Source organism: Danio rerio, chromosome 14 (assembly GCF_049306965.1).
Source record: "Danio rerio strain Tuebingen ecotype United States chromosome 14, GRCz12tu, whole genome shotgun sequence".
Taxonomy (NCBI): Eukaryota; Metazoa; Chordata; class Actinopteri; order Cypriniformes; family Danionidae; genus Danio; species Danio rerio.
In genome coordinates, this window is record NC_133189.1 from 17,921,291 (window position 1) to 17,942,854 (window position 21,564).

Genomic DNA, 21,564 nt, shown 5'->3' on the forward strand with positions numbered 1-21,564 from the left:
CGTTTGATTCAACAGCTCTACTAATCCGTCTGTCTGTGGGTGGTATGGGGTAGTTTTGATTGCAGTGATGCCCAGTTGACGATGCATCATCTTCATCAGTCGGGAAGTAAAGTTGGTTCCTTGGTCTATAAGTATTTTATTGGGTATTCCCACTCTAGAGAACAGCTGTATTGGGGCATTGATTACCTTGGCGGTGGTGATGGATCGCAGAGGGAAAGCCTCAGGGTACCTGGTGGCATAGTCAAGGATGACCAGAATGTACTGATGTCCAGATGTACTCCTCTCCAGTGGGCCCACGATATCCAAAATGATGCGCTGAAACGGCACAGAGATCACAGGCAAAGGGAGTAATGGGTCCTTACCCTGGTGACGCACAGTGCTTGTCTTTTGACAGGTGGGGCATGTGGTGCAATAAATCTGTACATCAGTATACATGGAAGGCCATATGAAATGTAAACTAATGCGTGCAAATGTCTTTTGGAATGCAAGGTGCCTTGCCCACGGTATGTTATGTGCTACAGACAGAACCACATGACGACAACATGTAGGGACAACCAAACGTGTGGATTCAGAGATGTGCATGTACAAAACATCATTAATTATAACATACTTATCCCCACATAATTCCATTTTGTCCTCATTGGCCTTAACAAATAACCCAGTCAATGTTTTATCAGCCTTCTGCAGGCTAGCAATGTCCTTTGGGATTTCCCAACTATGAGTTTCCAGAACCTCAGTTTGTGTTTCTGCGGCTGGAGTAGCCTTTTTTCCTGCCGCTTTTGACAGCGTGTTTTTTTTTGGGGCCTTTGGTCCCGCCTTGCAACAGACTATCATGGAAGTCAGGCAATGGCTGCAGACCTGTTTTTGTTTGGGCCCGTGTTACCCCCGGACAGTGCAACATTTATAGGCAATTTTGTATCACAATTAATGTTTAACAGTTTACTTAACACTGGTATATCTCTTCCCAAAATCATATCAGCTGGTAGGTCATCGACAACTGCAACATTCAGCAAATACAATTGGTCTTGTACCCCCACATTCACTTCAATTTGTGGATACGGTTTTACATCCCTGTGAACGCATTGTACATTGACCATAGTTGAATAAGGCACATGTGTGACATGACTCCGCTTAATCGATGACATTGAGCTACCAGTGTCCAACATGGCATTTACATTATGTCCATTCACAGAAGCTTTTACATACTGCACTTTGTGAGCTGTAATATTGTCACTGTCCCCTTACCTTGGAACATAACAAAATCCAGTCAGTTTAGCTTTGCGCACAGGACACACAAGAGCTTTGTGCTCTGGCTGCAGGCAGTGAAAGCACACCAACCCCTTCCAAGTGTCAGTGTTCTGTGTTGGAACATGTTCATAGTTCTGTTTAGGTTCAGTGCGATTACCAACAAAGTTTTTAACAGTACCTTTAAGTGGTTAAGAACGCTGAATGCCTATGTGAGCATTAATTTATATTGCTGTGCCAGTTTTGCAGTCTCAAGTCCTGTTGTTGGCTCGTGTTCCTTTACCCACATCCGCACTTCATGGGGTAGGACCCGGAGTAACTGCTCCAAGACAATCGTCTCACCAATTTCCTCTTTGGAATGACTGTCAGGTTTCACCCAACGCCGGTAAAGGGTTTGCAGCCGATGATAAGTTCCAGTAGGCGACTCTCCTGCTGAAGTAGACATAGCCCGGAACCGCTGACGGTAGGTTTCAGGTAAGATGTTGAACTTTGCTAACAATGCCTCCCTCAGGTCCTCATATACCTCAGCTTGGTCCTCTTCCATGGCTAAGTACGCCTCAAGTGCCTGCCCAGTCAACAGTGGCACCAAGCGGAAGCTCCACTCCTCCTCTGGCCACCTCCAGGTTTTGGCTAGTTGTTCGAACCGATGCAGGAAGTTCTCTATGTCTTCCCTTTGCTGGAAGACTGGTAACTTTGGCTCTGTTCGCATTATTGGCTGGCTGCCATACCTCAAGTCAGTAGGCGAGTCTTGATCTCTCTGGAAAGATGGTCGTCGTTGTGCTATTGGCGTTGGCAACCCCAATCGTGGACTCTGCATCACTCGACCCCTCAGCTGGCCGGACTGCTTGAAGAAACACTCTTTAAAGCTCTGTAGCTCTATTAGGTAACGCTGCTCCCGCTCTGCTTGTGAGTCAAGAAAGTCCCTCATTATTGCATACATCCCACCTCCAGTAGATGAAGTCTTTGCTTCAGGAGAAGAAACAGGTTTTGTGACTTGCGGTGATGTGGACTTGGGTCGAACGGGAGGAAGTTCATCCTCCAACTCCATCTCCGTAGACTCAGCTGACGCCCATGCCCCATCATCTTTGCTAAGGGCTGCAGTCTGTGAACGAAGCCCCGCTTTAGGCTTCCTGCCTATAGACGTTGTGTGAGTTGCCATCCCACTTCTGACAACAAATGTGAGGTTTACAAGCCAGGAAGGCTCGTAGTGGGTTCCTTAAACTATATAAAAAATTATAAAACCTCAAAATGATGGCACAACTCGCTGATATAACGTGTAAAGTGATGGTTTATTTACAGTGTACAAGAGTGAAACCCAAAAACCAGCAAAGTAGCAAAACAAACAAAAATAAAAGAACAAATAAACAACAAACAAAACGATGTTTGTTAAATCACAATAAAAATATACAAGTCACAGATCGCTTACGGCACCACAGTAGCTCGCTCGCTCGCCAGGTGAACTGACCTTGAATTGTTGTTTGGGGCTGCCTTTAAAAGGTGAAGCCCCACCCCCTTAACACAGACCAACATACACTAATTAAAAGGTAAGTATAAACATCGGTACATGTTCTCCAGTTTAGTATTTAAAACCCATTAAACCCCAACCAGTCACAATTTATTAATGTTAACTAATATAATATAGATCAACATATAAAGATATAAACATATAAACATGAACATTTAAACACATAAAGACAAGTATAACCCCCCCCCCCCCCCCCTTTTTTTATCTAGAGGACATCTGCTTCCGGTTGCTCTGGAGCAATCCACAGTGAACCCGGCACTATTTAGCCAGGCCGCTGGGAGGCGCTCTGTTTGACCGGCTGATGGAAGAGCAACCAGGAAGACAGATGAAGGAGAAACACGGAAGTCAAACAACCGGTAAAAATTAAACAAATATTGACCGAGTATTGATCGAACTGTTATGGATGGCGATGAAGAAATGCGTTTGTGGATGCGTTTGTGTGTGTGTGAAAACCAATGTGCTTAAGGCGGACGTGTGCACCCGAATCGTCTTTTCTGCATAATTTTGGTAAGTGAATTATGTTTGAATGTTGAGCACTGTTTGTCAGCCAGAGACAAGTACATGTGTAATGACAATCATGTTGAATCTAGTCTGATCTAATTATTTTTTATTCAAATGGCCAAATTTTGACTGAGGAAAACTGAATGTGCTGGCCAGTTTGTTATTTGCATAATAAATGATAATAGGCTATGGTTTAATTAAAAAAAATCCTACAGACTCCTATTTTTCTTCTAATGTAATAAATTTGTATTTCAATTTTTTTATTCACATTTCTTTATTCTATACTATAGGAAGTGTGGGTATGACCTCCATCCGATAAGCTAATTCAGTTACAAATAGTGTTTAAAATGTCTCTTAAATGCCAACACAATTTTACAGCTATTTATAACTTTTTGATTTAGTGGCGAGTTTGTACGATCTAATTCATACAATTTAGTAAGAATTGCTCATCACCCAATGACGGCTAGGTTTAGCGGTGGGTTTTTTAAATTTTACATTTTTGTATGACTAAATTAGCCACTAAACTGACAAAATGTAAAATTCTTACTTTTCCATGTGAGATCAGGCTGAAAAAGCAGTATTTAAATCTCATTATTAAACAGAAAATGAGATGTAAATGTCCACTTTTTGAGACAAAAGAACCACCCCTTTCACCAGGCTGGCTACGGGCCTGTATAATATTCCTACATTCCACTGATGTTATAATTACATTAATTATGCCTTGTTGAAGGGTTTTGTTGCTGAAAATGAATAAAGGTCCACTTTACAATACATTTTCATTAGTTAATGTATTTACTAATATGAACTAAAGATGAACCGTTTTTTACAGCATTTTTAATCATATTTCAACCTTACTAAAACCCAAATTCATGCACCATGAGTTATAAAACTAAAAATGAACAACTTTATTTTCATTAACTAACATTAGCAAATACAAATAAACACTGCAAATGTATTGTTTGTTTATGTTAGTAAATATATTAACTTACATTAACTAATGTAAACTTATTGAAAAGTGTTACTGAATATAAAAAAATATAGTTTGTTTTTAAGAAAGCAAAAAAAAAATCTAAAAAAATATCAGATATAATAAAAATTAAGAACAGAATCTGCCAACAGAATCAGAAAAAAAAATCTACTTTGTCTGACAGATATTTGCTTGTTTAAAGCATAAATTTGCTCAATTTTGTTACATTTCTTACAGTTTCATTGAATTGTTTTGGGGATATCATTTTAGGTATGTAACAGTCTTTTTCGTGTTTTTAGTGTGCTCTGCTAAATCAGTGGTCCACTCCCATAGTCAGAGTTGAGACAATTACTACAAATATCCTGAACATATCATAACTTTGTCCAATTTTATTGCATCAGCTGAGGGTGGTGACTCTCAGATAAATAAAAAATGTTTGTGGTGACATCATTCTTCTGTGTGTGTCAGGTGAGTAATAACCTCATTTATGAAAAAAACGTATTTAGCACACATCTGAATCTGCAATATACATTGATACTCTGCAAAAAATGTCATTGTTTCAATTAAAATCTACACTTCAGAATCTTAATTCACTGAAGAATTTTTTTGTGGGATTTAAAGGAGAGTTTATTAAAAAGTAGCTCCATTATGTGTTTCCAAGACAGTTTGGAACGTTTGATATGTTGAACTTGTTGACCGATTAAAAAAATGACCAACGTGTAGCATGTAAAGTCTATTTATTCTAAGGGGGAGGGGGGTGTAATAGGCAAGTATACTATAAAATTAGGGTTGCACTAGTCTGAAAATAGCAATAAATTACACAAAAGATTTAGATGTTTACAGTAAGGTTCAGACTGAAGTTGATCATATTACTTTTCTAGTCATCTTTTTGATAAAACAACAAAAATAATTGCACAACAAAGAATACAAAACTAAAGATATTTGGGTTCAGTACTTCCTGTTATACTCCTTACCATTGTTGCATTCAGTTTACAGTTAATATTTAAAAGGTTTCACAGTGAAGTTAGTTTTAAGAATTTCTAAGAAAGAACAATCTAAGGCACCGGTAATGGCTCAGAATATGTTTGTTAAGGCACCAGAGGAAATTTTAAGATAAGAACCAAAGGCCATGTCCTTCGTCGTCCTCTCTGTAGGTTGTTCTACAACAAAGATAATCAAATTACACAATTATTAGAAACATTTCTGACCTCATATTAAATGACATTAACAGACAATTTATATTAACTTCTATAAACACTGCCTGTTCAAGTCACACACAAACACACACACACACACACACACACACACACACACACACACACACACACACTAAATATTTAATTGAACCCCCACAGGTGGTTTGTCAAGCACACTCATCTGTGTGAAGCACACTCAGAAATGCAAATTTTTCCCAGAGATATATAGTGATGGAAAGATTGTCTATTGTCAAGTTTCTCTCTCTATGCACCAGACACTTTTCTTAAACTCCATCTACAAGAACACAATAAGGTAAAACATGTTTACTTGTAAATGTACCAAAAATCATATTGCATTATACTTTTCAACCAAAAATATCTCTTTGGCACCAAATCGTGCACAATATTGTTTACTGCTTTATTTGCTCTTACGTCCAGTGTTGTGTTTATATTTATGATTATGTTTATGTAGCACCATAGTCCTGCAAGACATGACAATTCATTCCACTTTATGTCTACACATGTAGTGACAATAAAGCTCAACTTGACTTGTGCTGTAATGAAAACTGTACAGTATTTAATCTTGAAAGTATTAAGTAATTGCAGGAAAATTAAATGAAGGAATGTTCAATTTTAAGTGCTTTTCCATGTGTGTGGATCAGCATGTCTATCTCTGTGTGCATCTGTGCTCTGCTGTCAGCTTCTCTGATCTCTGTCAACATTTCCTCTATAGACTTTGTAGTATTAAGTCAAAGTGAAACCAATGGCTGCCGATCACGAGCTTTTAACAAAAATTGTCCAGATCTAGATTTCTAATCTGAACAATATTTTTCAAATTCCATGTTTTTCAAAACATATATGTAATAAAGATTGTATTTAAAAGAGGTTGTTAGATGGAATTTTATTTAATTAACAATAATTCATTTTTCAGTCATTCAATTTATTCAATTATCAAAACAATTGCTCATTCTAACAATCATATAAACGAGCAATTTCCTTTGATAATACATTTACTTTGTTGCAGGAATGTAAAGGTTTGTTATAAAACTAAACTTCTTATGAGAACTATTGTGAATAAATTACATTAGCTACATAATATCTATCATTATCACCAATTATGAAAACTAGACATTACTGGGCTTACAAATTATATACAGTTTATCAACTAAGATATTATGGTTTAAAAGATAATATCAAGTCCAGCTATCTGCAGAAATGTTGCTGTTTCAAATGTAACTTTAATTAGTCTCACCTGCTGACCGGATCTCCACAAAAGAGGCCTTCATTCTTGTAGCCTACGTTGGCTCACATAGCACTTCACCTGGCAGTGTCATCTCTGGGATGCTTTTTAAATTGCATAACCCATTGGATATCCCTTCTCTTGTGTCCTCAAAGATTAAGGTTTGTGCAGAGTCATTACACAGAGATACTGTAGACTCTGTTCGAGGTACAAAAGGCTCTACTATGTCCACGGTGCTGCAGAGTAGGTGAAAAACCACAGCCTTTCGTGCTCTCTGGAAAAATGAGCGGATCTCCTTCCAACCTAAATGTTTTTCTACATATTGATGAAAAACAGAAAGCAAATTAGAAACATCATTGACATCATATTAAATGCAAAAAATTTCAATCATACACAGTACGACATGTATAAATATGTAAAACTTATCGAGGGGTGGGAGAATAAAACTGCCTGGTTTTACAGCACAATAATTAATTCGTATGATGTAGGATCTCCTTTTGCGGCCAATATAGCATCAATTCTTGAGAATGACAGATAGAACACTACACTACATTACATTACACAATGGCCAGAGGGACCTTGCTTTGTTCTTCCAGCAGTATAGTGGCCATGCAGGTTACTACATGATGCTGGTGGAGGAAACTGTTTCCTGGCTCACTCCTCCAAAACACCCCAAGGTGTCCAACTCTTCTGGATGTAAGAAAGACAGTGAAGGTGGATCCATCAGAGAACATTACATGTTTCACATTGTCTGCAGCTCAGGATTTTCATTGCTGACACCACTGAAACCAATGTTTGGCATTAGCACAAGCGACCAAAGGTTTATAGCAGGGGTCACCAATCCTGGTCCTGGAGGGCCGGTGTCCCTGCAGGGTTTAGTTCCAACTTGCCTCAACACACCTGCCTGGATGTTTTAAGTATACCAAGTAAGAGCTTGATTAGCTTGTTCAGGTGTGTTTGATTAGGGTTGGAGGTAAAATCTGCAGGACACCGGCCCTACAGGAACAAGTTTGGTGACCACTGGTTTATAGGCTACAGCAGTCCGGCTATGTATATTTAGTGGTGGGCAAAGCGAGGCTTCATGAAACACTGAAACAGTCGAAGCAAATGTGTCGAAGCTTCGAAACATTTCGAAACCCCACTCTACAGTGGCATCTAGTGGTCATTTTTTTATGTATTGCACTGAAGCAGCTGCAGCACAGAACAGTTCAGCAAATTGAGGTATTAAAGCCCACTATGTAAAATTGGTCCTAAATTCCTGTAGCGGAGCGGTTAAGGTGTCTGACTAGCGTCCGGGGAAAGTGAGTTCGAATCTAGGCTTATACAGCTATTTTTAAATGCTTTAATACCAGTTGGTAATGCTTTGCTCTTGTATCGTTTTGTTTCAGCATTGGTCTGATTTCCGAATAAACAATTTGTGAATAAATATGTCTTGTTTTGGTCTTAAAACAGGGTTGTTGCTAGATTAGAAACTGTGGCCTGAAGTTATTAAGAATTATTTATATTTTTCATAAAATTTCCCATTTATTGTATTTTATTAACGTCTACCCAAACCCTGAGCCAAACTATCACAGTACTGTAAAAATATTAATTATTGTTTTACAGTGTTACAAAAATGATGCTAAATTGATGGCGTAACTGCAGCTGTAACCTATTTAGGCTACACAAAACAGAAACATGATAAAAACACAAGTCGGGATTCAAACCCAAAAAGTCATTTGATGCATAGTAACATCGTGCACACGCACAGTCCACAAGGCCATATGAAACACAATTTTCTTGACCTTGGCAGCGAAATGGAGATTCGCCAGGTCTCGAAACCAATGCTCGAAACGCTTCTAAGGTGATCAATGCTTTGAACCGCTTTAGTCACGTGACCAGGTGTTTCGAAACACTTTAGTCACGTGACTTGGGTGCTTCGGATCATGCTTCAGTGCAGTGTTTCGAAACACTTGCGCTTCGGGATCTCGACACTGTGTCGAAACGTCAGTTTCAAGCAGCCATATATGTATATTGACCCTGTGGAGCTTCTGATGAACAGACAGCTGTGGTTTTAGGTTTTTTAGATACAATCCAGGTTAGCACCTGTACATCTCTTTCAGAAAGCTTCCTGTTGGATGAAGTTTGTCCTTCTTCATGGTATGCTGACATTACCCTAGATACCATGGCTTTTGATACATCACAAAGACTTGCTGTCTTAGTCAGAGATGCGCCAGCGAGATGCCCACCAACAATTTGTTGTTTAACATTTTGCTAATTAAATCTTCACTCTCTGCACTTACTGGTGGAATGTGCAATCAATGAAGATTGGCCCCCAAGCCAATTGGACAAATTCAGAAATGCTTCAGAAGTGTTTCAGTTTCATTGTCAAACCCCTGTAAGGGGCCATTCATATATTGCATCTAAAATCGTTTGGAAATCGTTTTCTCAGAGTATGACAAACTAACAAATCAAAGTCTTTGCCACAGCCATATCACCCTGCAGCCTAAGACCGGTTACTCACTGAAGCTAAGCAGGGCTGAGCCTGGTCAGTACCTGGATGGGAGACCACTAGGGAACACTAGGATGCTGTTGGAAGTGGTGTTAGTGAGTCCAGCAGGGGGCGCTCAACCTGTGGTTTGCGTGAGTCCTAATGCCCTAGTAAAAGTGAAGGGGACACTACACTGTCAGTGGGCGCCATCTTTTGGATGAGACGTTAAACCGAGGTCCTGACTCTCTGTGTTCATTAAAAATCCCATGGTACTTCTCGTGAAAGAGCAGGGGTGTAACCCCGGTGTCCTGGCCAAGCTCCCTCTATCGGCCCTTACGATCATGGCCTCCCAATCATCCCCTTCCACCGAATTGACTGTATCACTGTCTCTCCAATCCACCAATAGCTGGTGTGGGGTGAGTGCACTGGCGCCGTTGTCCTGTGGCTGCCGTCGCATCATCCAAGTGGATGCTGCACACTGGTGGTGGTGTGGAGGGACCCCCCTTTATGATTGTGAAGTGTTTTGGGTGTATGGCCATACACAATAAATGCGCTATATAAATACACATTACATAACATTACATTACACTGCTGCAGCTCTGATTAGTTTTATTTATGGAAAAATGAAAAGCACTGCCGTGTTTAGGTGCTCTGTGTGTTTTTTTTTTTTAAGTAATTAGTCTACCGATATATGTAGATTAAATACAAAGTATGAAGCTGATCATACAGTTCTGAATCAGTCAGCCACACACATGCACAAAAGACGCGATATATGAATGGCCCCTAAGTCCTAACTATTTTTAATTTGAAATATCTGATATTACTATTCTCATGTGTGTAAGAACATCGATTTATTCATTTAAACAGCTTAGAAATTATCATATTGTTTAATCTATGATAAGTGATTTGTGTTGCTAATGTTAATCTGTGCTGCAGAGGAGAGATTAGAGCGTCTGGATTTACAACATGTTAATAAACCTTTCCCGAATGACACTATGTACCAAATTATTTTACAAATTGGATTTTCATAAACTTTACATTTTTTGCACATTAAAATAAATCTCAGACACCTGTAATAATTAGGTTGCCAGGTGAGCCCTATAAATTCAAAACTACTTAATTAGGCCACAGGTAGGTGTTCCACATTATTAAGCAAGCCACTGATGTTTACTGATGAGTGCCGTGCAATTCTGGATGTTCCAGATGGATGAAGTAGTGGATGGTCGGTGGATGTTCCAACAAGGTTGCAACGTTAGCTAGGATGTGATGAAGCCATGTTTTGAGACAGAATCATTGGTATAGAACTGGCCACTTTTAGGTCCCTGAAGGTGTAAAAATTACCTCTACAAAGTATATAAAGTTTCTGACTGACTGTGCCTTCCATAGCAAAATCATCTTTAAGCATGACAGTTCACCATCTTATACTGCAAGGAATACTTCTGTTGATTTGGCTGCTATGGGTATAAAAGAAAAGAAACTCATGGTGTGGCCACCAGCATCCCCTGACCTTAACCCTATTGAGAATCTTTGTAGCATCCCCAACCAAAAGATCCATGAGAATTGGAGGCAGTTAACATCAAAACAAAACTCTGAAAGGATTTTCTGACATCCTGCAAAGAAATTCAAGCAGAAACTATGAAAAACTTACAAGTTGAATGTAATGAACAAAATAACTGTGGAAATTATATCAAACAAGTGAACCAATGTTAACAAGAAACTTTTTGATTGAAATAGCTTTTGATTTCAGTAAATACCTCCTCCTAATGCTGCTAATTCAACAAATTACCATTTCCAGTTATTTACGACCTATAAAATGTTTTAAAATACGAATGCACATGATAATTTGAAACATTTTGAGCTTTTTTTCTTCAAAATTATAATTTTTTTTTCAAATAAATACTGTTACCACTTACTGTTTAATAAAAGGATAATGATACACTAATGTTTGATGACCACTGACACTGAGTGGTTATATTGAATGTCATTTTGCATTCCTTGACCTTGAGTGTCATGAAAGGAGCCTATAAATAAAATGCACTATTATTATTATTATTATTATTCACTAATTTGGAAATCAATGAAACATATCATTTGCTTGATAATTTGGAATGCAGTGTACAAGAATGTAAGCAGCTGTTCAACTGTGCATAGAATAACATTCTAGTTCTTATGTGACTACAACAAAAACATTAAAATATTTTTTGAAAAAATTATTATTGCAGTGTCCATAGACATCAGCATTTATTTTATTTATTTATGTGTATTTGAATGTCTGAAACCTAAATTGAAATATGATTGTTTGAAAACACATATATTGGGATTTATGACAAATTCAGCACATGTCTTTTTCTGGCTCAGCATAAATTATCATGAAAAAAACAGATTTGAATATTGAAGTTGATCACAGTTGTTGTAAACATTTTAAATACACCATTGTGATCGTACATTAAAGGTCCCATGAAGTGCACTGAAATATGCATTTATTTATTCGTTGTTTGATGAAATCGAACTGAAGCACAAAGAAAGAGTGGGACATAGTGTAGCTCCTCTCCTTTTAAACAGCCAACAGCATTTTGTTTTATCACCGCTCCGCCAGTGAGAGTGGTTGAGCTCAAGTGCATCAAATGAAAAGCTAATGAAAAGTGTCCTGAAGGGAACGGGGCATGTCAGACACTAGAGAGCATTTGATGGTTATGATTGATTGATGGTGATGATTGATGATGATGATGAGAAAGTGTAGTTGATGTGAATACAACTGTTGATCCATTTAGGCGAAAGTGACAAACTACAAGCTTTACATGTTTATATCAGTTTTATATCTTCTAAGCGTGAAGTTTGTCAGTTTTGGCGCACATTAGCTATATTTTAAAAACTAGCAATACTGATACTAACATCTAAAAAATAATTATTTTAGTTTCATGGGACCTTTTAAAGACCAGCCAAAACTGATCATACTGGTGTGATAGCTCACATAAAAGGTTTCATTGTATTTCAAACTCACTTGTTGAGCTCTTCTTCTCTACTGTCTCCTCAGCAATTGACGTGACATCCACTGTAGTGATATTAGGGCTAGTCTTGTGTAGATCTTGTGCATCTGTTGGTTCAACAGGAACTTCACCTGGCAACAGAAGGTTTGAACACCCTAGGATGCCATTTGAACGTTCCCACAAATCCTGCACACAAAGGCTCTCTACTGCATGCTCCGAGATGCATGTGGTGTCCAAGTGAGGTGTAGTTTCTTCCCAATGTGTTTCTGAAGATTTTAAATCAAAGTAATGAGGCTTAGAGGGTGAAGGCACAAAACACTCCAATGTGTCCTGACAGCAGAGGAAGACGTTCCTCATAACCTTCTGTGTTCTCTGAAGGAATGATTGTTTTTCTTGCTTGTGGAGACTTTTAGGTTCTTCTAAAATGAAAGAAAACAGAAAGATTTAAAAATACCTAAAAGAGTCAATTTAATATGTTAATAATTGTTAAAAAGGCCCTATTATGCATTAAAAGGTCATATTTTGGTTTTCGAGGTCTCCAACAATAGGCTGATATGCATGCAAGGTCAAAAAAACACTTTCATTGTCTTACATTATGCATTTATTTTTACCTTATTATCCCAGCGACTCTCTATATGATTTGATTAATTTGTTGCCAAACTCCTCAACGTGATGCTAATCTGCGCTTATTGGTCCAATGACCAAGTCTGTTGCTCCACTACGTTCAGCACAAGACAGAGCGAAAAGCTCACTATGGCTTATTAACATTGTTGAAGTAGTCAGAGTGCAGAGTGTATGTGTGAGGCCAATGCAGGAGTGCATTTTAGCAATGCAGTTAAACACCAGCATATTGCTCTATGGCTCATAAGTAAAAACAATGACACACATTCAGTACACACGGTGGCAAAAGCTGTACTATTTTGAAACTTGAACATTGTACCTGTGTAGGAACAGCTGACGGTGGCCATAGCAATGACAAATGGCAGAGGATTGTGAGCTCAATACATATTTAAATCGGTACATAAAACGGCATGCACAGGTGGTTTAGATGCGATGTGAGAATATAACAAGTTAACCAGATACAGTACAAGCCACAATGAACAATTACAAGTAACAAACTCAATTAAATACACATTTTGCAAGCTAGAGAAAACAAGCAGGCAATCCTTTTATTTGCACCTACTTACACTTGGGAAATAGAGGAAAAAAGTTATCCATGAACTGTGTACTGTAAAGTTCCTGTCAAGCTCTGACAAATTCCCGGCACTTCAAATTTGGTATTGTTTCGTGTCGACGTCGTTACAAGCAGGCAAAAGATCCGAAGAACAATGAATTATTTATACGACTCTGAGTCTAATCATTTATTTAAAAAAATAATATTTTTAAACAAGGAAGACGAATGTTTTAATTCACTTAGTGCTGTTACACACTGCATTGAAAGTCATTTTCAAAAACACAAAATAGGGGCCTTTAATAATTTAATAAAAAACAGTTCTTACATCTGCATAAATATAATACAAAAAAAAAAAAAAAACAAGCACAAACTACAAGCACAGATAAATTCAACAGAACAAAGAAAACAGATCAAAAAAGCAGTGCTGTAGTGTTCTGGGAAACAGTATTCAATGGCAGAAACTGAATAACCCAAACTAAATAAATGATCATTCACCCAACAATGAAAATGTAGCCTTTGATATCCACCGTAGGAACAAAACAAATATGTTCAAATATGTATGTGTTTGTTCAAATATCCCACAGTGGGAACAAAACAAATATCATGCTTTACAACATTCTTCAAAATTTCTCTTATGTGTGTTTAAGAAAAGGAAGTCAATCAGCTTTGGTAGAAGTGGAGGACAAGTTAATTATGACAGCATTTAGATTTTTGAGAACTATCCCTGTGAAGTAAACAAAAAACTGAATTAGTCTAATCTTTGTTAAAAAAAAATACTAAAGTTATCATTTCATGAATGGTTTAAACTCACTGAAAGCACAGATCTTAAAACATGAGTTTCTTAAAACATTTTGGTTGCTGGACTCATTTTAATCTCACCTGTTGAGCTGTTCTTTACAGGAGACTCCATGTTACTTTAAATACCAAGACTTCGCTATAACAATTTATAGATTTTACAGAGATCTCTGAGGTAAATGTCAAATCTGTACACTGTCTCTATCTCTCTCTGAATTGTTTGGATTGTCATACAGCTTATTAAACACTTTGTCAGAGATCTTGATGTGTCCTTTAGACTAATCTGCCATCCGTTGGTTGCTGCAGTGTGACATCACTGTAAAATAGCGTGTCTCGCATTTTTTAAAAGTCAAATAGCTACATCTTCCATTCAGGCTTTAGGTTTGGCTATAAGACCCCAAGGTCCTCATTTTATGGGATCTAACGGACCCTGGAGGTCATCTGGCGGTACTGCAATAATTGACTCTAAAACAAATGTTATTTATTTATTTATTTATTTATTTATTTATTCATGCGTTTGTTTATGTATACGTTTGTTTCCTTGCATGTTTGAGATTTATTTACAGGTTACTATAAAGAGTTTAAAAACCCGCTGATATTAAGTCTGAATGCTTTGCATGTTTGTGATAATGAACAGTTTTGTTATCAGTGCAAAAAATAATAATGCATACATACTTTAAATCAATATTTTTAAGTCACACTTTTTCCCCCTATGTTTTATTTAGTAGAATTCTGTTAAACAAGAACATCTGGTGCAAAACTTTTATTTCATTATTTAACCAACATTAAAAAAGCAATAATGAAATTCTTATATGTTACTGTTTAAAAATCAGATTAGATTAGATTCAACTTTATTGTCATTACACATGTACAAGTACAAGGCAATGAAATGCAGTTTTGGTCCAACCAGCAGTGCAATAGCAGCAAGTGCACGATACAGATATAAGTTTTAAAGTGCAGTTATAGAAAAACTATGGTGATATTTCCAGATGAATGTACTATGAACATTATATACAGGTTGTATTAGCTATGAACAGAGATTTACTATAAATTAATATATGTACAGGTTGCTAATAATAATCAGAAGTGTGCAGATAGATAAACATAATTACAAATGTATATGTACAGTGGGTGTGTGCATAATTACAAATGTAAAAATGATCAATTGTTCATGCACATTTGGTTACATTTTTAATGATTCATTTCATATCAAGAATTTACATAGGCTTACAGACAGAATAGGTCTATAGGCTACATTGCCCTCAGTGATGACTCCTGAACGTTCAAATGGTATCTGGGACACATAATATATTGAATGCTTATTTATTCAGCTTTCAGAGAATACATAAATCCCAATTTACAATTTTTTTTTTTTCATAAAAGCTCATAAGCTCTACAAGGCATTCAATACAATGCCACTAGTCGGATGAGGACCTTGTCTAAAGGATCCTGAAATACATTTGTATTGAAACCTCTAAATATTAATACTACTACTACTGCTACTACTATACTACTACTAATAATAAAACTAATAATGATAATAATAATGTCAACATTAATCTGTTGACTGGTTTGTTTTTGTTGTTATTAATATAATTAATAAATAACGCAATCTGACAAAGTAGGTGTATAGTTACAAAAATAATTGTTATTTTTATTACTGTCCATGCTAGGGATTAAGTTATAAATAATTTTTAACCTCAGTATAAATTTAGGAAAAGGCTGAATAAGTATTTTAGTGCATCTGTTACCAGCAGAGGGCGACAACGATTATACAATTGTGTCGAAAAAAATATTCTTTAATATTATTTCATTATTACACACACGCACACACACAAACGTAGCTATCTTTGTGAGGACTTCACATGCGTAAACATTTTATACAACTGCAAAAGTTTTAGCTATTCTATGCCCTGAACAATTGAATTATTATTATAATTATTTTAAATGATTTTGATTATTTTAATGAGCAAATCTGTTAGTCAGCTTTTTTGTTCAGGAGTGTTTCTTAAAATTCAGCAGAAAACTCTACATACATTTCAGCATTGGAGAAGAGAAAAGAAGAGCTGAAATTCAGAGCAGAGAGAGTGTGGCGCTGCTGTGACAGATGAATCTGTTTACTCGGCACTGAGCCTCTCAGATCTTCAGAGGAGTTTTGTTTACGTAGATCAGATAAAAGCCTTCTGTTTTGTTCATCATCTGACCGTTCAGGAGCATCTAGCAGATCTATATGTGGTGCTCTGCTTGAAAAACAACAACATATGTCAGTTGTCTAAAATACAGGGTCACTACAGGATAGAAATGGGAGGAATAAGCATTTATTTCCAATTTAATTCCAAAACTAACTGAACAGCAGTACATGTAAAAATAAATATGCAGATTAAAAAAATCATGAATTAATTTTCAAAATTATATTTATGTTGTTTTGCTTGTGGTGTGTGTGCCATTTAGAAAAGCAATGATATTCTGATGATTTACTTGTTTACAAAATAAACACGGGAAGAGAATGGTTACAGATTTCCAGCTCTCTTCAAAATGTCTTCTTTTGTGTTCAACAGAAAAATAAAACATTAATAAACCTTTGAAACAAGTAAATTGTGAGCAAATGATGACAGAATTTCCTTTTGAGTTGAAGTAAACAGTACCTTAACTGCAGTATTAGACTTGTTTTGTGTTATAATTTTAATCCTGTAAAATGTTTTATCTATAGGCTATATCTGTAATATCCATTAAGTCAAATTTTAAAAACCCTTTTGTTGACCACTGAGTCCCAACACACTTTCTGTCCATCAGCAAGCTTGATCCCAGTGTTGAAGATATTGCCTAATTAAATTTATCTTGCATCTCCTGAATAGCTTCTTCAGCAGTGTTAGATTTGAGTTGGAATCCAGCTCTCTATTTTGGTCTTATTTCAAAATAATCAAAATAGGTCAATGAGTATTTGTGGCTCATGAATCTGTAATGGGCATCATCATGGCTATGATGTGAAGTTTTGAGGCCTGTTGCACAAAGTTTGAGTTTTTACACAGGTAAGTTTGAATTTTTTGAGGTACAGTAGACTGTTTTTGATCGGGTTTCTACGCCACACAATTTATGATAAGGCTAACCTGTTTTCAAAACGTTTATAAACATAATAGTTTTCACAACTCATTTCTAATAACTTGTTTTTTTTTTTTTTTTTTGCCATGGGGAGAGTGTATAATACATTTATCAAATATTTATGTATGTACAAATGAAGTCAGAATTATTAGCCTCCAATTGAATATTTTCTCTCTTTTAAATATTTACTAAATTATGTTTAACAGAGCAAGGACATTTTTGCAGCATTTCCAATAATATTTTTTCTCAAAGTCTTATTTGATTTATTTTGTCTAGAATAAAAGCAGTTTCATTTTTTAAGTCATTTTAAGGTCAAAAATTATTAGCACCTTTAAGCTATTTTTTTTGATATTCTACAGAACAAACCACTTTTGTACAATAACTTGCCTAATTACCCTAACCTGCCTAGTTAACCTAATTAACCTAGTTAAGCCTTTAAATGTCACTTTAAGCTGTCTTGAAAAACATCTAGTCAAATATTATTTACTGTCATCATGGCAAAGATAAAATAAATCAGTTATTAGAAATGAGTTATTAAAACTATTATGTTTAGAAATGTGTTGAAAAAAATCTATAGGGGAAAAATTAACAGAGGGGGCTAATAATTTTGACATCAACTGTATATTGCACATAATATACATCATATACTTATTTGATACTATTGATACTAGTATTCAGCTTAAAGTGCAACTTTCAAGAAATAAATTGATTATTATGTCGACCAGGCAAGTTATAATAATTTGTAAAGTGGTTTGAATAGGTCAGAGGAGAATGGCCAGACTGATACAAGCTGAAAGAATCTCGAATAACAACTCATTACAACCCGAGGTATGCAGAAGAGCATCTCTGAAAGCACAAGGCAATGAACCTTGAGGTGGATGGGCTACAGCAGCAGATGACCACAACAAGTGCCATTCTTGTCAGATAAGAACAGGAAACTGAGGCAACAATTCACACAGGCTCACCAAAATTGGACAATAGAAGATTGGAAAAACGTTGCCGGGTCTGATGAGTCTCGACTCCTGCTGCAACATTCAGAGGGGGTCAGAATTTGGCATCTACAACATGAAAGCATGAGTATATTCTGCCTTGTATCAACGGGTCAGGCTGGTGGTGGTGTAATGGTTTGGGGGATATTTTCTTGACACACTTTGGGCCATTAGTACCACTTGAGCATCATGTCAATGTCACAGCCTCTCTGAGTATTGTTGCTGACCATAACCATTTCTTTATGACCAAAGTGTACTCATCCTCTGATGGCTACTTCCAGCAGGATAACGAGCCATGTCATAAAGCGAATGATCTCTGGTTTCTGGACTGGTTTCTTGAACATGACGATGAGTTCACTGTACTCAAATGGCCTTCCCAGTCACCAGATCTCAATCTAATGGAACACCTATTGGATGGGATGGTTTGGAATGAGAGACTGACAAATATTGATGCGCAGCCGTCAAATCTGCTGCAACTGCGTGATGCTATCATGTCGATATGGACCAAAATCTCTGAGGAATATTTCCAGTAATGTTGAATCAATGCCATGAAGCATTTCTGAAGGCAAAAGGGGGTCCAACCTGGTTCTAGTAAGGTGCATCTAATAAAGTGACTGGTGAGTGTATATTCACATCTATTATGGTATTCACACAGACATGCACATAAGTTGATTTTAGAATTGTGTTGCAATAATTAGTGTACACATAAACAGATTCACAATCACATTCATTTAGGTGCATGTACAGTAAAAACCACATCATGTAATTTTGAACTGTAGAATGAAACATTTCAGTGGGGATATTCCCACATCCAGCCTCATCTTGAATGTAGCATTATTGTTTAGCAGGACACTGGAGGGCTGGAACTGAAGAGTCCTTTATAGGGATTTTCCAGTGTTAAAGACAATCTGAGATCTATTATTTGTCTTTAATATCAATATTGCTGCCTTAAAACCTTTAAAATCAACAATCATATGTCTGGAAATTATGACAATAATATGAAACTGAACACTTTATTTTTTATGTTTAAATTAAATTTGCTGAAAAAATATATTTTGCTGAAAAACTCTACATTTGTATAGTGTGAATTTTTTTACTTTTTAAATTATACTTCCCAAGTGTTGTTTAACAGAGGGGCAGCACAGTGGCATAATTACCTCACAGCAAGGAAGTCGCTGGTTTAAGCCACAGGTGGGTCTGTTGGCATTTCTTTGTGACGTTTGCATGTTCTCCCTGTGTGTGCATGGGTTTCCTCCAGGTGCTCCAGTTTACCCCAGAGTCCAAAAACATGTGCTATAGGTGAATCGGGTAGCTAAATTGGCCTTAGTGAATGTGTTTCCTGGTGTTCAGTTGCAGCTGGAAATGCATCTGCTGCGTAAAACATATGCTGGATAAGTTGGCGGTTCATTCCGCTATGGCGACCCCTGATTAATAAAGAGACTAAGCCGAAAAAAAAATGAATGAATGTCGCCTCACAGCAAAAAGGTTGCTGGTTTGAGTCCCTAGATACGTTTCTGGATACACTTCTGTGTTCACCTTTTTCAAACATAATATTTTATAATAATTTTAAGTCTTTGCTTTTATGAAGGTACATAATAATAGTCATTTTGCAAGATACCAGTATGCAGCTGAAAGTGCCATTTAAAGACCTAACAAGTTTAAGTTAGGTTACTAGGTAAGTCATTGGACAAGAGTGGTTTGTTTTGTAGCCAATAGAGGGGGAAAAGAGGTCCCACTTTATATTAAGTGGCCTTAACTAATAAGTACTTACACAGGAATTAATAGTTTGTTACAATGCACTTATTGTGTAAATACATGTATTTACTGTGTACTTATGCTTGATTAAATACATGTATGTAATTACATCTGTAATTACCTTCTGTAACTACATTTGTAAATACACTGTTGACCATCCCTTACACCTTAACCCACCCTTAAACCTACCCATACCACCAAACCTGTTCATAACCCAACCTCTATCCCAACTCAAAAGCACCACAAGTGTTCTCAAATACATCATAAACACAGTAAGTACATTGTATTTATTTTTTTGATGCAAGTACATACTAGTTAAAGACACTTAATATAAAGTGGGACAGAAAAAGAAATGGTTAAAGGGGTAATAATGTTGATCTAGCAGTTTTAACATTTTTAAATGAAAATTATGTATTTTTATTCATTCATTCATTTCTTTTTGGCTTAATCCCTTTATTAATCAGGGGTTGCCACGCCTTATGTTTTACGCAGCGGATGCCCTTACAGCTGCAACCCATCACTGGGAAACACCTATATAATCTCATTCACACATATACACTATGGAAAATGTAGCTTACCCAATTCACCTATGTCTTTGGACTTTGAGGGTAACTGGAGAACCAAGAGGAAACCCACACAAACACGGGGAGAACATGCAAACTTTACACAGAAATTCCAACTGACCCAGCCAAGACTCGAACCAGTGACTTTCTAGCTGTGAAGCAACAAAGATAATCACTGTGCCACTGCACCACCCCTAATGTATTTTCATTCCAGCCAAACTAAAATAATGCAAAAAAAAAAAAGCAAAAAGTAAGTCCACTGCACTGTTAAACATGAATATTTGAAAATATATCCATCATATGAAAACTTCACAGGAGGGCTAATAATTTTGTCTGTATATATTTTATAAACTATATTCTATGTGTTCACTGACATTTTGCCATGATTTACTGTTGGCAGAGGACTTTTAATGACTAATTAACTGTATATTAAACGGTTCATTACATTATGTAGTTTTACATTTCCAGCACTGCTATTTACGTCAGCATTACTTGAAATATAAAGCATGAAAAATCAGTGGTGATACCGATTGGATTGTTCAGCAGCAACTATGTATCTATTGGGCTATATGCACACGGAGTTTTAATTTCAACCAGCCAGCTCCAGAGCTTCCGGTGAATTGTCATCCCATACAAAAATCACAGCATTCAAGATCTGTTTTCTTTAAAAAAATAGAGATCATTACTGCCTGTCCTTAATAGGATATAAAGTGGGTATCAGACCAAACAAGAAGCACTGCATAAAATTATATTTTTCCCCGTCATGTCTTTAAAAGATGAAAATTAATTTTACCCCAGTATTTTTAATGGAATTTCTGCGCTAACCTGCAGCTAATGGCGGTGTCTGCGTTTAAACTGTCCTTTGTCTCTTTTTGCGCTTTAACAACCAAATGGATGCTTAAGTTTTTTTTTAACTGAATGTGTTCTAATTACATTACAACATCAATGCTGTAAAAGGAATTTTATGAAATTGAAAGTCACATAAAGCTCTCAGCGGAAGTTCATCTTGGCTGAAAAACACTAGCTGTGCATATAGCCCACTGCAGCATTTGAATTAA

The 21,564-nt window shown here is 36.6% G+C and overlaps 2 protein-coding genes across 4 annotated transcripts; both read right to left on the reverse strand.

Moving 5' to 3' along the window:
- Positions 1-876: 876 nt before the first annotated feature.
- On the reverse strand, positions 877-2,523 carry LOC141377487 (uncharacterized). Its single transcript, XM_073921726.1, has one exon. The coding sequence runs from the start codon at positions 2,402-2,404 to the stop codon at positions 1,454-1,456; it is 951 nt and encodes a 316-aa protein (XP_073777827.1). The 5' UTR covers positions 2,405-2,523; the 3' UTR covers positions 877-1,453.
- Positions 2,516-14,508, reverse strand: LOC137487516 (uncharacterized). 3 transcript variants are annotated; one of them, XM_073921727.1, is made up of 5 exons: positions 14,185-14,439; positions 12,146-12,550; positions 7,253-7,364; positions 6,687-6,989; positions 2,517-5,398 (listed from the first exon to the last, which is right to left on the reverse strand). In XM_073921727.1, exons 1-3 carry the CDS (start codon positions 14,213-14,215, stop codon positions 7,294-7,296), a joined length of 507 nt encoding a protein of 168 aa, XP_073777828.1. In that variant the 5' UTR covers positions 14,216-14,439; the 3' UTR covers positions 2,517-5,398; positions 6,687-6,989; positions 7,253-7,293. The 3 variants fall into 3 exon arrangements, with proteins under 3 accessions (XP_068069366.1, XP_073777828.1, XP_073777829.1); XM_073921728.1 differs by having other exon boundaries at positions 7,231-7,364; positions 14,185-14,425; XM_068213265.2 differs by lacking the exon at positions 7,253-7,364 and having other exon boundaries at positions 2,516-5,398; positions 14,185-14,508.
- Between the last annotated feature and the right edge of the window lie 7,056 nt (positions 14,509-21,564).

Bases quoted from the DNA above. Each gene is read 5' to 3' on its own strand.
- LOC137487516 (XM_068213265.2), bottom strand. From the start codon at position 14,215: ATGGAGTCTCCTGTAAAGAACAGCTCAACAG. The intron at 12,551-14,184 runs GTGAGATTAAAA...CTTTCATTTTAG, and splicing joins TGTAAAGAACAGCTCAACAG to AAGAACCTAAAAGTCTCCAC. The intron at 6,990-12,145 runs GTGAGTTTGAAA...ATCAATATGTAG, and splicing joins AGAGAAGAAGAGCTCAACAA to AAAAACATTTAGGTTGGAAG.
- LOC141377487 (XM_073921726.1), bottom strand. From the start codon at position 2,404: ATGGCAACTCACACAACGTCTATAGGCAGGAAGCCTAAAGCGGGGCTT.